Here is a 16,371-nt window from a genome sequence, read left to right on the forward strand (position 1 = left end):
GTTAAATAGTTATATATGCATATGAGTGTACTGACTAAAGTATCAAAGTTAGGAATTAACAACGAAATTTTAAAAAATGAAAACTAGAAGATGTAAGTCTTATAACTGAAGAGATGGCTCTTATGAACACATGAATTTCTCTTAACAGTTATTAAAAACTCTCTAGTATCCACAATTATCTCAGAGTATCCCTGCTCAAATATTTCAGTGTTGACCAATCTCTCCAATGACAAGGACATCCAGACAGTTCCTAATAGCTCTAGCACCACACTTGCCTACCACAGACCTGGAAAAGGTGCTACAGATGCTTCAACATACTGAAGCAATTAACTGCACAATGACAGACATTCAGCCCTCAACATAGGTTAATAAGAAGTGGACCATCTTCCAAGTAAATTTCATTATTAAAGGCAAGTCAGCTTTTTTTCACGGTGAACAAACCAAGAACAACTTAGAGGAAGGAAAGGTTTCTTTTAGCTCACAGTTTCAGAGATGTCAGTTCGTGGTCAGACTGCAGAAACATCATGGCAGAAGGGGACTGCAGAGGAAAGCTGCTGAGCTCTCAGAAGCTGGAGAACAGAGAGAGAAAACAAAGGAAGGGACCAGGACAGGTATAGTCCCCAAGGACATGCCCCCAGTGACTTACCTCCCCCCACCCTGCTCCACCTGCCTAGAGCTCATAATATTTCAGTTATTCATGAATGAATCCAGCAACTATATTAATTCACTAATGAGGTCAGAGTCCTAATCTTTGCTTAAAAGCCCCACCTCTGAACCTCGCTGCACTGAGAATCATGCTTTCAACACATGAGCTTTGGAGGAGATATTCAAGATATAAACCAAAAGAAGAAGGTCCAAATGCTCTGGAAATTCCTATTCTCTCTCTTGTCACTTGAGAGGTAAATAATCTAGCCATTCCTAGACTATATCTACTGATTTTATTCCACATCCCTATACTTTCTCATCTCATGTCACCATGTTCCAAGTGGTGCCCACTTCTTCCAATGATAGAGAGCAATCCATCCCTTTTTATCATGACAAAAGCCCTTATCTTATCTCCCTAGTAAAAGAGCAATCAAACCAAACATTTAAAATGAATTAATTGAACTTTATACTTCCCCAGAGATGGCCTAACTGCTAAGAGCAAGTTCAGTGTTTGGAAAAGAGAAACAAAAACACTCAAACCAACATCCATCACATCACTTTCTCGGTTAATCCTTTATCCTCATTGCTGGAACTGGAACTAGCAATGGCCAGGAAAACTGTCCAAGAATGGCAGCAAATATCTAGGACTAGGGTGACTGTGTAGAGGAATGTTTTGAAAGATGCTACCATGTAATAGGGTTGTGTGACCTTCTTTTTCTTAAGCTAGCATGCTCTTGGACAAGGCAAAAAAAAAAAAAGGCAAACTCACAGAGGGTGTTTCACTCTGCAGGTGTGTCTTTGAGCACATACCTATATAAGCAGATATTTTGCATGCTCAGGCCCTTGCCCTGCCGCACACCTCAGTCTGCCTAAGGTTGGTTTTTACTCCCTGAACATATGTTGCAATCCAGTAATGAGTAATGGCTCTTATAGGCTTTCACTCCCTTCCTAACCAAACATAATATGCAAATTGATTAAGCCACTTGTCCCCACAAAACTGGAAAGGTTTTTCCAGAGGTTTCAGGACCACCAGTTCAGGTGGCCTTCTCCCATTCTCATCGCTTGTCAGGATCCCTGAGTTATGACAGTGAAGATGGGGAAGATTGGATTATAAGGCAGCACAGGCGGCAGGTACTGCAGGATGCTTAGAGAAGCATTCTAATAATATATTTACATGATGTTTCACAAATGCCTACGATATTCTACCACACACCAAAGCGCACTTTTTGTTTCAAGTAATGAACACATTGACAGAATGTGTATGACTCTACATCAGCTGAATGAGGAAGAGCATTATTAAAGGAAGAAAACCGGGGAACATTCCCAAAAGCTTTTGTGTTTGAGGAAAAACTCGGTCTCCTGGTCCCTAGACTCAATACAGCTTCTAACTTTTCCTCTGCCACTGAGTTTGAATTCCAACGAAGTATTTCACGTCTGTCGTGCATTTTTCATCCGAAATAGATGCAAATTGGGCCTGTTTGGTTCTAAACAAAGTCGGATCCAATAGGTAGGAGACCAATGCTGTGCCTCCAAGTGTTCGGTGGGGCCGGGGGGCCAAGACCTGTGTCTCAGCGACCCTAACAGACAGACCCCGCCTCTCCCTGCTGGCTCAGCCCAAGGACTTCCCTCGGACTACTGCTGCGTGGGACTGCAGATGCCACCGTCTCAAGTCAAGGGTTTGCAGCCCGCGTTAACGCAAATCGACCCCCTCCGTCTGCATCTCTGGCGCTCACATAGACCAATGTCTGGATGCTGGATGCAGGCATTGGACCAGTGCTCCGTGGAGTTTGGGATCCCTAAAAGCAGAACGTAGAATTCGAAGGCGATTACCCAGGACCGCCGCAGAGCCCGAGCTCCTCCTGCAGCCACCGAACAGGCCAGTGAGTTCCTTCTGCGCCTGCGCGCGGAGCTTGCGCTGTAGGCGGGGAGTCGGCCCAGGGCAGGGTTCCGGCTAAGGTGGGCGGGGCCCGGGTGGGCGGGGCAGCTGTGCAACTTCAACAGGTGCCAAAACTCGTTGCTGGTAGAGACCACTCTGTATCACTGGATTCAGCGGAGGGCGTGGCTGGCCACCGACCTTCACTCAAGGCACCTGTCTGCGTTTCACGTCCGCGGATCCTGTTGGTGGGGACAAAACGATTCGTGGCTCTTACGAGAGCAAGATTCTCAGGGCGGGACTGGGAAGCCTGGATGTCGCGGCCCCGGGAAGGACACTTATGTGACGTCATAATGCTACGTAAATAGGTTACACTGTAGAAATGTGCCCTTGCGCTCTAGTCAGAGGTTTGTGTGACGCCACTGTGCCTGCTGGAGGAGGCTGTGACGTCACAGCGCCAACAGCGCCCTGGAAGTTGGGAAAGAGACGCCTTTGAGCCTGATAACAAGATAATAAAAGGCTTAAGGTATTACAGGTCCCACTTCAGTGGAGCTGAGGTGACCTCAGTGTGATCCTCAGATCATACCAGGACATCTTTCCCTTCCCCCTGTAAGCAATGAAGGAGGTACCTGGGAAAACTTCCCTTAGGGCGCCTCGAACCCCTAGCTACATTCTGGAAGAAGGGACCAAAACTTGTTCTTTACCCAAGGCGCTCCTGGTCTCTTCACAGAGAGAACTCCAAGCTGACCGCAGGGATTATCACTCCTCCTAATGTCCCTTGGGGAGATGATTCTTCAAGGCTGTGTATCTCCTCCACCTCCTTCACATTAAAACCGCAGGCCAACTTTAAGATGGGCCCCAGCTGATTCCCAGCTGGCCAGCGCCACCGGCTTCTTTGCTCCTGAAAACCCACCCCATCTCCTCTGGGCGCCCAGACAGACATTTGGATGCAAGAAGATTATTGTAGTGGGGAGTGGAGTCTTTCTAGGAGCACAGCATGGAGAGTTGTCATAGGCAAGAAAACCCAACTTGCTCTATTGAATGTTTTTTTGTTTTGTTTTGTTTTGTTAATTTATATATGACAGTGGAATGCATTGAATGTGATGATCATTATTATCCAAAGTACAGGTATTGCATGTTTTGGGGACTCACATGGAATACCAGGGATAAACTGCCCCAGCCACAGCAGCTGGAAACTGTAGCCTCTGAGGTGTCTGATGCCCCCCCCCCCACCAGCCACAGCCTGCCTTTAAACTGCATTTGCACAGCCAATGAATCACTGCAGGGGTCTACTCTGAGAAATGGTGGAGGATGATAGCAACCTTAGGTAGAGCAAGCAGAGGAGGACTTCTGAGTAGGCTGGGGATCTCTAGCTAGCACACTGCCCCACTCCCCAACCCCTCTAAAATTTCTGCCCTGGGAATCCATTTCTTCCGAGGATGCACATATGATACTGGAAATTTCTCCACAGTAAGGCCCAGGATAAGACCAGGTTTCATAGTGCTAGAGGTGAAGTGGGCCAGAAAGGAAAACATCCCAGGGCAAATTTCCCCATTTCAAACATTTATGATGTCCTGAGGCCTGGCTAGCTGCAGAGGCTCTTTGGCCCTGAGAAGAGGAGTGTTGAGGGTGGAGGGGGATGCAGGGTAAGATGCTATCCCAGAAAAGAGGCACAAGAGAGGGCTCCCTTTTCCCATGCTCTCAGAAGTGCCCACGGTGGTTCTTAGTGTCTCCGTGTGTATATACTTTAACAACTCACTTGTCTGGGAGCCACCATGGCCCTGCATAAGAGAAACTTTGTGGTCAATGCAGTTGTCCCTATCTCAAGCCATAACCAAGCACAGAGCATCCCATGACCTGTGCTGGTTGACTCCGGCGCTGGACTCCCAAAACGTACAGGCTAACCCTCCCTCCATGCACAATAGGTCCCAAGTCTCAGGAAGGGAATGTTCATCCTTGGACAGTCCTTGTGGACCCGGGTAAAAGAGTGATTGAGCTCTTGTGCGAATAGTGGAGACCCCACAGGTGTGTTCTGGCCTGGCAACGCCCTTGCCCTCCAATCAGAAGGTTTTGAGGGCTACACCAGGTATCTATGTGAATAGAGGACTGGGGTTGCGGCAGTTATTTTAGGCTGCGGGCAGGACACATTGGGTGCCTGGAGTCACGGGCCGCCCCTCCAGGCGTGTCCAGCAGGGGGCGGGGCGGATCACAACAAAAAAGGCAGGGCTATTCCGTGCGGTTTTGCAGGGACCACATTACTAATTTAGGTTCCCGGATTAGGGAGTTCTATCCCGCACAGGGCCTGGGAGTGTTCCCAAAGAAAGTGGGGAGGGGGCCGGCGGTGAAAGGCGGGAGCACTTTACCACCTGCAGCCCAGGCCCTTTTCTCAGTTCGCAGGGCCCTGTTGGAGGGAAGTGATGCAGGGAAGCGCAACTCAGTGGTCTCCGCGGCCGCGGCGGCGAGTGCTGAAGCCCATCAGGCAGCTCTTGCCTCGCGGAAGGCCGAGGGCGCCACCGCCTGCGTGCACCCGCGGTCAGGGCGCTGTACAAGCAGGCGCCCCGCCCCGCCTCTGAACAAGAGAGCTCCGAGTGACCTACCCTCTCTCTAATTGTGGGAAAACTAGACGTCCTGGGGGTGGTTCGACTTGAGGCGGGGAGACTCGGATTTCTCTTTCTAAACACCCCCAGCCTCCAAGGGCGCTCGCCCTCCCTCCCTATTGCTCAGACCGCTTTAAAACTGCAGAATATCTTCGCTGGTGTGGAGTCGCGATCCGAACAGGGTATAAACCCCATTGTGTAGCTGGGGGGGGGGGGGGCGGGGGGCGGGGAGAGAACGATCCTAAATAAGGGAAGGAGGGAAGGATGTAGTTTTGTGACTTTGGGGAGACCGCCTGCTGGGACCCAGAGAAACTGGAGGCAGCACTCATCTGAAGCTCGGTGAAAGCAGGTCTTTCCACTCCAAAGCATAAGCCAGAGGCCAGTAGGAAAGTTACTATTTGGTGGTGGGGTGGGGTGAAGGGGGAAGTTGATATTCTGTCCCTTCAGCGAACACCAAACGACCCTGGCACTTGGAGATGCTGGGATTTCTCATGGCCATGTGCGGCCTCAGACTCGGTTCTTTTTAAACTCGCCGCTCTTGGGAAGTGAAGGGTGGAGACTGCGACCCTGACACCGAAGCGGAGAATAGTAAGAAAATATAAAGTTGGGCAGAGGTAGACCAACACCCTAAAAACGGGTTTTCTCCCCCATCCCCAGCCCCATCACCCCAAGACGTCGAGGCTAGGGAAGTAGGACAGGTTGAAGTCAAGCAGAGAAACCTGATCCTCTCATAGAAAGGAGTGGTTTCCTGCGGTTCAAGAGGGAAATTACCCGTCCTGCAGTGCCTGTAAAATAACCGTTTATTTAATAGTTAAAAAAAAAAAAAAACAACTCCAGTGATAAATGTCCGTTACCGATGGTCAGCATAAAGTGCCAGTCGCAATACAACGCCCGGCTCCTGGCCGGCTGCTCGCTCGCTGTGACGCGGCGGTGGAGCAAGGGAGCCGCGGCCGGGCTCCTCCCGACCCCGGGCGCGAGATCCCTGCCCCGCCATCCGAGTCCGGGAGCCCTCGGCCGGCTGCGCGGCAGCAGCTGGGAGCCGGCGCTCCGGGCCCCGCGGTCCCTGGGGCCGGGCGGCTGAAGCAGATACACCGATTACACTTTTGCAGGCTCCCAGGGTGGGGATGGGGACTGGAGAAGGAGTCAGAAGTTGCGGGCGCGCAGAACTTTTTTCCTCTCTCCTATCCGCAGTCAAGAGTTACAAGCTTATATGGTCAAAGAAAAAAAAAATAAAGAAAATGTATAAAATAACAATAGAAAAAGTAATACTTCTGGGAGAGGCGCCGCTGCGTCTCCACGGAGCTTTCGTTCTGTTTTTAATGCAGTTTCCCTTCCGCCACGTGAGTACCGCCTTTTGGCCCAAAGTTAAGCCGCGTCCTGGGGGAGCCGCCCGGGCGGTCAGGGTCATGGCCCGGGGCAGGACTCTGTAGTGCCGCGTGTGCCGAGGACCCAGGGGACATTGTTGGGGTGGGGGGAAGTCCCAAGCGCCCCTCCCACTGCCCGCCAGAGTCGCCTTCAGCTTCGGGTTCCTCCGGAGGAGGGGGCAGCGTGGCCAGGGTCCTGGTGGCCCAGAGGCTGTTTAGCATTTGATCTTGGAGGTTTTGAGCTCCTTCACCTGTGAGTGTAGCGTCTTGTGGACAGCGAGAGTCCTGGACTGGCAGAATCCCTTTCCACATTCTTGACATTTGAAAGGCTTCTCTTTGGAGTGAATGTATCTGAGGACAGAAACGACAATTAATCCTTGCAAAAGGATGCAATGTTATTGTAAACAGTTGTCCCAAGATCCCCTCCTATATTTATAAGGCACTTGCATTATAGATGGGGAGGAGTGTGGGGTACCAAGTATGCAACTAGCATAATGCAGACTCTGGACAGAGCAAGGAGGTGACAGAGAACCTGGGCAACTTTGCTCCTTAAACAGGTCAAGGCAAACAGACCATCTGCCTTTCTGAAGAGGAAGGGCAGGCAGCAACCTTACAAGGCCTGATTCACCTAGAGGTCCATCAGGGAATTGGTTAACAGACCATTCCTAGAGCTGCATTCTCCAAGACTGCCCACTGGTACATGTGGTTGATAATTAAAATTAAATAAAACTAAAAACAGTTTCCCAGGCTTATTTATTGCACATTTCAAGTGTTCGGTTGTTTTGTTCATCATTGCAAGAACTTCACTATTGGACAACTCTGAGGATTGAGAAGGGGGGCAGCAGCAACACTGCCAGTCTGGAGCTCTAATCTAGTCTTAGGTCCTATTCATACCCACATTTCCTCCACAGGTGCTCCCAAACCTAATCCTGACCCTTCCTGCCTAGGTGAAATTCCCCATCCATAGGCTTGAAGCCAGCAGGGGGTCTGTAGGGAGGAGGAAGGTGAAACCCTAAGCAAGCTCTCTAGGGCCTCTCGAAGTGCCACACCTGTGGTCTCGTAGGTGGTCTTGCCTCCGGAAGGCTTTGTGGCAGATGTCACAGGTGTAGGGCCGCTCATCCGTGTGCGTCCGCTCATGGATGAGTAGGTTATAGGACTTTGTGAAGTGGCGGCCACAAAACTTGCAGACGAATTCTTTCTTGGTCTTGGAAGGCAGGCGTCCCCTCGTGGGCTTCTTTTCTGGGGACAGCTTGGTCACATCCAGGAGGGCACCTAGCCCACCTGCGGGGGAGCCTGGGCCCTCCCCTCGGGCAAGCTTAGTGGGATCTTCTTGTGTGGCGGCCAGGGCCAGGTTGGCGAAATCAAAGCGAGGCTTGGTCTTGAGCGCTGGACCGCTGCCCCCAGCGGTGATCTCTGGCTTGGGCTGGATGACATGAGGGAACCAAGGGAAGGCCGGCAGCTGGAAGCGCGCGTCCACCAGGCTGGATACTGCACCCGGCACTTTGGAGAAAGAGGAGCGGGGCAAATGCATGGCTGGGTAACCTAGCGTCCACTGGTGCAGGTGCACAGCGTGCAAAGCACTGAAACCATACAGATTGGGCAGGTGGTCCGAGGGCACTGTGGGAAGGCCATTCACTGCCTGGAGGAAAGAGTAGTTGGTGAGCTGCAAGGATGGGTGGATGGGCACCGGGGCTGGCAAAGTTTTGCTGCCCATTGTGGTAGTTGCAGTGGTTCTCAATCTCGATCTGCAAAGAAAGGAAAAAAGAAGGGGGGGGAGAGGAAAAAAAAAGTTCAGGGTAGGTTGCCTTCCTCCTGAAAACCAGCCCAGCCACACTTTCTCTGACTCACAGTGTAGAAGCTGGGAGTTTTAAGGTCCCACCCCCCCCCCATTGCCCTCACACAGAAGATGGGAAAGTAAGGTACAGGAGAGCCCTCTCCTTGAAAAACTTCCTGGTGTTAGGGCTCCCTCCAAATGGCCTTTGGCAGAGATACACACTTGATAAGAGAAACTAGTATGAAATTAAGTCTTTTGCAATACAACTAATTTAAAATAAGGACCAACTGCATACAGAACACCGTCTCTAAGGCACAAACCCAGAGCAACTGCACGTAAAAACCTACATCCAGGAAGCCAGGCCCTGCAAAGATAACAGAATTTGGAAGCAGACTTACACATTCAGGTGCAGATAAACATGACAATGCACACTAACAGATAAACACAGATCCACAGGTTCTAATGCAGATGTGACAAGAATGTGCAAAAATAAACTGGGACAGTCAGTTTTATAGGACAACACTGGTCACAAAACACAGAGCCCATAACACATGCAAACACATACAGGGAATCATATCATACCCACGAAGAGCCTCCACAAACAGCAAGTATACACATAAAGACAAATGCACACATCTCCTAGTTTCTGCATATGAAGGTCTGACTGATCTTTGATTTGGTTTCCAGAAGCCGAAGCTGTGTTACCTTCCTTTACTGAACCACAATTTGCTACCCTACCTTACAAGTACTAGTGATACTTTGGGCAGCTCTCTTTTGGCAACTCCTTGCAGACCGAGTCCCTATTATAGTGCTTGGGGTTGCCTTCATTTCAAAGAGGGTGCTGTGACCCACACATTCACTTATTCTATTAAACATCTGCAGTCACATACCAGGAGACTCAAATGTCTTTTTTTTTCCCTCAGAGGAAAAGGGAGCAGGGTCTTTGGAGCTAACAAATTTTATGTATATAAAGAACCCTCGGCAGGTGGGTATGTATATGGGCAAGAACACTGAAGTAAGGCTCCATTACTGTGGTCTGTACTCTGTACTCTCCAACTGGAAGGTTAGGATGCTTGAGCAACGCCAGAGAGAAACCACAAGTGACCAAGATCTGTCATCTCCTGATCTCCTTTGTCAGGGTCTCCAACTTGCATGGGAAGAAACCTTTAATCTTTGCCCCTCCCAAACACTCCTAATTAGGTTCTATCCCCTGGTGGGGGGAGGGGAGCCAAAAAGTAGCAGGGATCCTTGAGAAGCCCAGGTGTTCAACTCCTGGCTCCCAGCTTACTGGGAGCTACTCCAAAAAAAAAAAAAAAAAAAAAAATCAATATCAGAGCCAGGTCACTAGGACCCTTTCACTTCTCCTCTTCTTAGGACCTCTCCTCTAACCCAGAGTAAAGTCCTTACCTGGGAGGTGCAGGCCACCACCTTGCTCCCTATGGCATAGCACACTCAGCTTTCCTAGGCCTGGCCAGCCCTCAAATCCCAGTTCAAGGTCCCAGCCTTTTGCTTTAAAATTCTGGTCTTGTGCAGGGATGTGCAGTGTCTGTTCTTGGAAGGTGTGAGGACAATCTTCAGAAAATCTTTCCCTCTAGAAGCTGACAGGAGGGTCACTGATTGTGTGGTGGGCTCTAAGGAAAGAGGTAGTGTCTAAAAACCATGAGCCCCTAGAGAGTTGCCTACACGAATTAAATTATCCATAGGATGAAAACCAAGTCTGATCACTGCCATTAATTCAGCTGCAGGGTAGAGGAGGCACATATCTGCAGCAATAAGACCTCAGAAGCCACAGCAATGGCCATGGTAGAGCTTCTGCAAGGGTCTTCTCTACTGCTTCCTGTCGCTAGTAATGCCCTAAAAACCTAGTCCATCCCAAAGCTCTGAAACAAGAAGGAAGCAAAATAAGAACAGAGCTAAAGGAGAAGCTGGGACCGTTTGTATTGGAAGTGGGAAGAGAAGACTGCTAACTTCAAAGGTCTGCCTAGACTTAGGCAAGATGAGCGCTCTTTGATTTGCTGTCACCTCTTCTTCCCCTCCAGGCACTAGAAATCAGATCCTTGTCTCCAGTCATCGGGAGCCCGCCGGGAGACCGGGAGGCCTGGGCTTGCTCCTCTCCAAGAGGCCTTAGCCTTAGCGGCAGGACTTGGAGCTGCACGCCGGCCCAAGCCTGGAGCTCAGGTGGGAGTCCCCACCAACCTCGCCTTGCCTTTCCTCACCTCCCTTTAAGGAGCAAAAAAGACCCAGCGGTCTTGGGGCTCCGTGGGGGGCCAGAGAGGGGGGATGCTGCCACCATGGCTCTTGGGAGCCAACCTTTCCGGGCTATCTGCCCAATCTTATTTCCCCCAACACTCCATTTATTTTCCCCGGGCAGTTTCTTATTTTCTGCAGCAGCATTCCGAGGCCAGGGCTCCCCAGGCTCCCGCCAATGACTTTCCGGCGGACGAAATTCGTTCGAAACGTGGCTCCCTTACACTAGTACCCAGAATGGGCGGGATGCACGATCTGGTTTCAGGCGGTCAGCTACGAGAAAAACACAGTATCAACCTTGCTTCCCTAGCCAGAGAGGATGAGCGGGAAACCCGGCTTCTCCGGCTCTCGTTGTCCTAACCCCAAGACCCCAGTGCAAATGCTTTTGATCTTTTAACGCGAAACGAACGCCTCTCCACGAAGCCAGGCATTTACTCCACAAAGAGTCGGTGCCTCTGGCCTTGAGAAGCGGTAGCAAAGGTCTCGACTAGCACAGTAAAGGCAATTCGCGCTCGGGTCCCTGCTCAGTTCAGGCACTCGCGTACCTCGCGCGGTGGAGCGCCAATTCCAGGTCTGCCGCAAGCCCTAAGCAGGGCATTAATGAAGTGTGCAGAGTCTATTAAAGTGGTTTATTCGGGGCTAATTGAGCGTGAGCGAGTTAACTGCTTGCATTAATAAGGATGGAGCGAACTACACGAGCTTGCGCCTGGAGGAGCCCAGCAGCAGCCCAAGATAATCATCCTCCACACTGAATCCCCAACAGGAATGGTGACAGGCTTCCGGACGCCCAAGGAGAGGTTGACCAACACCTGATACTTCGGTTACATTCTCCCCAGGAACAAGATCCATCGAAACTATTGGTGAGGCGTCCATCCTGCTGCACTCAAATGCCCGTTGCGTCTTCGGGGGATCTATCTGCTCTCGGGTCTTAATGAAACTGCATTTACTTCCAGGAGCCTGGGAAGGTCCATCTATACACCAGTAACTTCCCATCTCGGCCAGCCCTTCTCTCCCCTAGGAGGCTGTGAACCTCCCGGGGGGCTAGCTTTGCATGTGGTTCTATTCCTAAGAGTCAAGGTATAGCAATAAGTCCGGGTGAAATTTGTGGAATTATTGCAACAAAGAAACTCTTGAAGCTGATTTGTTCTCCGGAGACCCACTCTGCTACTACCTGGGCTGCTGAAAAAGGACTGGATGTGGGTTTTCATTCTTATTAGAGACATTTCATGGGACAAATTAGTTCAGCAGGCATTTTCTCAATTCCGTCCCTCTCTCCTCAGGCTTCCACTTCTCTCCAGAAAGCTGGATTAGGGGACAGTCAGGGGAGCGTAAGAATTCTTTTCTACCAATCCCCAGCTTGAACCTCCACAGTGTTTATGCTACTGCGGCATGCGGTCTCGAACTGAGAAGAAAGCCTGTGCCCCGCATGCCTGGGAAAGTCCATGCCTAACTGCACCTGGGCAATCGAGGGTTACGCTCCAGGCCTTAACCCCAAGGAGAAATCTACCGTATAGAGAGTATTCCGAAGTCAGAGTTCCGGGGCGAAGCTGACTTCAGAAATGCAGCAGTGAGCACCAGGGTCTAGCCGGCCTGGAACCTGAGCAGAACTCAGTAAAAGTCAAACTAAAGCGCGACCAGGCTGGGACGTGCACCTGTCCCTGGAGTTGTGGACTGTGGCGATGGCTATCCACTCTCTCCTTCCCTTTCATCAACTAAGGCAGATCAGCCTGAGCTAGGATCGCGCCTGCCAAAGTTTGTGCCTGCTGAAGTTGCTCCGGTTTCTTAATGCGGGCCCACAGACTGACTTGCGAAGTCCGTGGGCACCTTGACCCGGATTCCGAGTAGCCCAGCGCGATTGGGGGCGATGACTGAGGCCCGCCCCCTTATTCTCCCGAGGTCAGAGGCCCGGGACCCTGCGTGCAAAGTCCCTGAGTCAGCACCCCCTACCCTGGGCTGCAGTCGCTCTCACTTTCACAAAGGTTCTATAGCTTTCGCTTGGCAAGAGGAGCTTCCTTCACGACAAGGAGAGACGCGGAGAGAGAGACAGGGACAGAGGCGGGGAGAGGGAGCAGGACTGCCGCGCTGTGACAAGGAACCCTGGAGTACTGCCTTCCCTCGGGTGGCTGAGCCCCAGAGCCCAGGGCTGTAGTTACCTCGTTCCGCGGTGGTCCTGCTGCTGAGCGCGTCTCTGGGGCTCGCTGCGCGGGACCCGGGAAGCCACAGGAGCTGAAGCCCACAGACACGCCTGATGTTTTGGAGTCCTGACCCCTCTCCAGCCGCGGGGACTCCGAGCGCCCCACACGCGGGAGCGCTCAGCAGCCCGGGAGTCCGGCCCGCCGGGGGATCGTGAGCCTCGCTCCTGGTTCCCTCGCTGGTTCTGAACCGAAGCTGCTGGGAACGTGCTGGGGAGAGGCCGAGCTCCGACTCACTCATCCCTTAGCACCGAGCCGCCTACTTATTTTAATCCACCACCCTCCCTCCTCCCCAGCCCCCCCGCCCCTTGCCTCAGGATTCCTCCCCTCCCTCCCCTGCCCCCCAACCCTGCCTTGCGCCTGCGCACTGAGAGACAAAGTTTTGCTGACCCGGGCAGCCAACTTTGGCAGCTGCGCTCGCCGGGCCCGGCTTCTACCAAACCTGCGTCCCCTGCTCTCAGGTTCCACACGACCCTTTCTGCGTTTTTAGGACCGCAAGGGCACACCTGGCGCGCTACAGGAAACAGCTCCCAGCAGATGAGAACCGGCTGGGACCGCGAGTTTCTTCAAGCGCTCCTAGGGCACAGCTTGTGCCCTGGAAGGTGGCAGAGCCGGGTGGGGAGGAGCTCTGTGTACCGCGATGCCGGCCCCGCAGCTTAGGATCCAGAGCGCTTTGTAGGCTAACAGAGTTGCCCCTCCTGCCAGAATCGCTTTCGGAGGCGGAAGACCCCGCGCGTGGAGCAGCTCCCGCAGACCCAAGCGTGCTCAAGTCCAGGGCGATAACCCAGGCAGCATTAGCTACTTCCTGGTGCTGGTGGGCCAGGATTACTACTGCAGCAAGCTGAAACATCTGAATGCCTAAATCTGACCCCAGGCCCTGGGCTGAGGAGTTCAGTAGAAAGACCAGAGGTAGATCATTGGGGAAGGAGATCAGGAGCTATTTTCCTCTAAGCACAGTCGCACACTCTAATCACACATTTGTTTCAGGATGGATGAGACTTTGGAGAGCTGCAGAGGCATACAAGCCAAGCTCCGAAGTTGTCAACTCCAAGGCCTCTGTCAAAGAACTGGTTCAGATGGAATCTGAAATCTAAAAGGCTCTGGTGAAGAAAAATTCTGTCTTCACTGCCTAGGCCTTATGGAAGTACCAGTACTCTCTTGACTGCTTAGCTTCTAGAAGCTACCTTCAGCTGACCCCAGCCTTGATCCTCCTATCTGCCACCTGTCTGGAACACCTTGCCTGGGTCTCCTACAAGAGGAGGTGTTTGTATATAGTGACTTGGATGGGTCCAGATTCATAGCTCACAACCCCACACTCCCTTCCAGAGTTGTTGCAGACCCCTCTCCACATGAGATTGGGACCAGATCCTGGCCTCCATGGGTCTTTACCATATTGGTACAGCATCTCTTCAGAGTAACTTTCATCCTGTCCAGCTTTGGTTTGTAAAGCCAGCCTGATTTTCTTGAGATGGGTGGGAATTTGATCCTTGACCTAGAAAGATGGTCATGGACAAAGGCATAGTTGGAAGAGATTCTTCTGTGTATCCCTAAGCCTCCAGCCCTGATAATTTTGGTTTGTTCAGGAGGAGGATGAGAGGAGCAGATCTTTGCCCAAAAGATGGATTTTATCCCATTCTACAGGTTAGTGTAGGAGCAAAAGGCCCACATTAATTTGCCTGTGCATCTGGAATCTCAGAAACTGTCAATATGGGGTGATATCCTGGCCAGAGTGAGGCCCCTTGGAGTCAAAGGAAACTGAGATCACCCCCTTCCAAGAGAGTCCAGGGCAGCACGACTTAAGAGCAGGGGAAGACCTGGTAGGAAAATTCAATCAAAGCATTATTGGCCTTCACTGATTCCAAATTTGGGTAAAGGAGTTTGTATGGACAAGCCTCAGCCTCCCCAGGTAGTCAAAGCTTGGGGAACCTCCATATCAGCAGTGAACATATCCAAAAAGAGATAGACACAATAGGACCTCTGGCTGTCGGACACTTGGACACTTAGGAATAGTGACTGGAAGTTCCTGTGGCATGATGTATATACACCATCTCCTGCTCTGACTTTCTCCATGCTCACCTGGGTTTCCTCCACATTTCTACTTGTGTCTCTCTTCAAAAACTGGCCCTTCAACCAACATGCCTCAGGACGTCTAAAAAGCTCCAAGTAGTAGGATCCCTAAAGAGCTCTTGGTGAAAAAGTGTCCATTATTCTAAGGGAAGGAATATGGAACTGGACTTTTAAATAAAGCTTTTGCTAGGCTTTCTGGAAACTTGATCCTGACTCAAGTCAAACCCCTAAACTTAATGGATGTGGGGCAGGGTAGAGAAGTAAGGTTTAGTGCAAGGTCTTTAGGACCCAGGGTCCCAAACTTTGCTGCATGAATCGGATCATAATGCAGGACAGGACTGTGCCTGCTGGCGTTCCTGAGCCTCTGCAAGGGTTCCCTGTTTCAGACTTCCAAGTTGCTGCCTCCTAGGTAGCCCACAACTGCACAACTTCAGAAAGACAGGAAAACGAAATATGAGATTGGCTAGGAGCTGAAAGGTCCTCCATCCCACTGAGGTCCTAAGTAAAGGACCCCCAAACATTGGCCTCCATCAGAGTCCTGATTCCCTCTGAAGCAAGGCCAGCAGGAAGAAGCCCAGGAATCTAGGGACCCCTCTGCCCCTGGAAGGGAGAGCAACTGGTAGAATCCTTTCCCCCCTCCTATTTAAGAGAAATTGATCAGATCATGTAGGGCCTACATCTTAATGCTGTATCCGGATTGCGACCGGGATGATCCAGGAGGACTGGACCCCAGACACCCAAGAGCTACGAAAGCACTTTTTAGCAAAGTCAAATCGTTTAAGACTCCAGAGGACCTCAGGTTTCAAATTCGGTAAATGACCTCGGTAGTTTGGATCTACCCAAGGGTCCTGTCCTCCCAGGAGCCCAGTGCACTCCTGTCCACACGCCCGCCTCACTCCTGGGGGTCCAGCGCACTCAGCAACCGAGCGCAGTCTGCCACACGCGGCTGCTGGCAGCCTCTGCTCGCTTAGAGCCTTCGGAATCCAGCCGGCGACCAGACCCTGAGCAAAAGCCTCGGCTCCTGGCTCTCTCGCCCATTGCCTGCCCGGCAGAACCAAAGACATCGACTCAGCTGGACCTGGCATTCTTGAGAAGAGTCCCCCCCCCCCCACACACACACCTTAGGAACCAGAACTCCAGGTTCGGGTCCCTCGCTGCACTCTACAACCCGCGTGTCCCGGTGGAGTCCAGCAGGAGTGCGATCCCCAATTCAACCCCTAGCCTCCTGGTCACTGACCCACTAATCTCAGCTAGTCTGCTGCTTTTCTCGGTCACACTGGGAAGCTAAGAACTTTTGCTTTTCTTCACTCCCCAACTCCAGCCCTTCTCCAGCTCATTGGGAAAGAAAGAGCCCTAGTCTGTCTTTAGAGTGAAAATTGAGCAGCTTCCAGAAAATTAACTAGAAAGTGGCCTATATTGCTTTGGGTTGTTTGGGATTAAAAAAAATTAAATGAACCCTACCTCTCTGCACTCCCCAGACACACGAACATGACCTCATTCTTTTAAGTGGAATTTACTTAACACTTGCAGCTTTTTTTGCTTCCAAAGCAAGTTTTCCTGTAACTACTCCGTGGACATTTGGGTATCTACTGATTAACCACCACCACCACCC

The 16,371-nt window shown here is 51.4% G+C and overlaps 1 protein-coding gene across 1 annotated transcript; it reads right to left on the minus strand.

The window, feature by feature from the left end:
* Positions 1-5,922: 5,922 nt before the first annotated feature.
* Osr1 (odd-skipped related transcription factor 1) lies at positions 5,923-12,921 on the minus strand. The gene is made up of 3 exons (XM_027937895.2): positions 12,654-12,921; positions 7,529-8,224; positions 5,923-6,830 (listed from the first exon to the last, which is right to left on the minus strand). Exons 2-3 carry the CDS (start codon positions 8,191-8,193, stop codon positions 6,695-6,697), a joined length of 801 nt encoding a protein of 266 aa, XP_027793696.1. The 5' UTR covers positions 8,194-8,224; positions 12,654-12,921; the 3' UTR covers positions 5,923-6,694.
* Positions 12,922-16,371: the final 3,450 nt, after the last annotated feature.

This window comes from Marmota flaviventris, chromosome 14 (genome assembly GCF_047511675.1).
Source record: "Marmota flaviventris isolate mMarFla1 chromosome 14, mMarFla1.hap1, whole genome shotgun sequence".
Classification (NCBI taxonomy): domain Eukaryota; kingdom Metazoa; phylum Chordata; class Mammalia; order Rodentia; family Sciuridae; genus Marmota; species Marmota flaviventris.

Bases quoted from the DNA above. Each gene is read 5' to 3' on its own strand.
- Osr1 (XM_027937895.2), bottom strand. From the start codon at position 8,193: ATGGGCAGCAAAACTTTGCCAGCCCCGGTGCCCATCCACCCATCCTTG. The intron at 6,831-7,528 runs GTGTGGCACTTC...TTCTGTCCTCAG, and splicing joins GACCACCTACGAGACCACAG to ATACATTCACTCCAAAGAGA.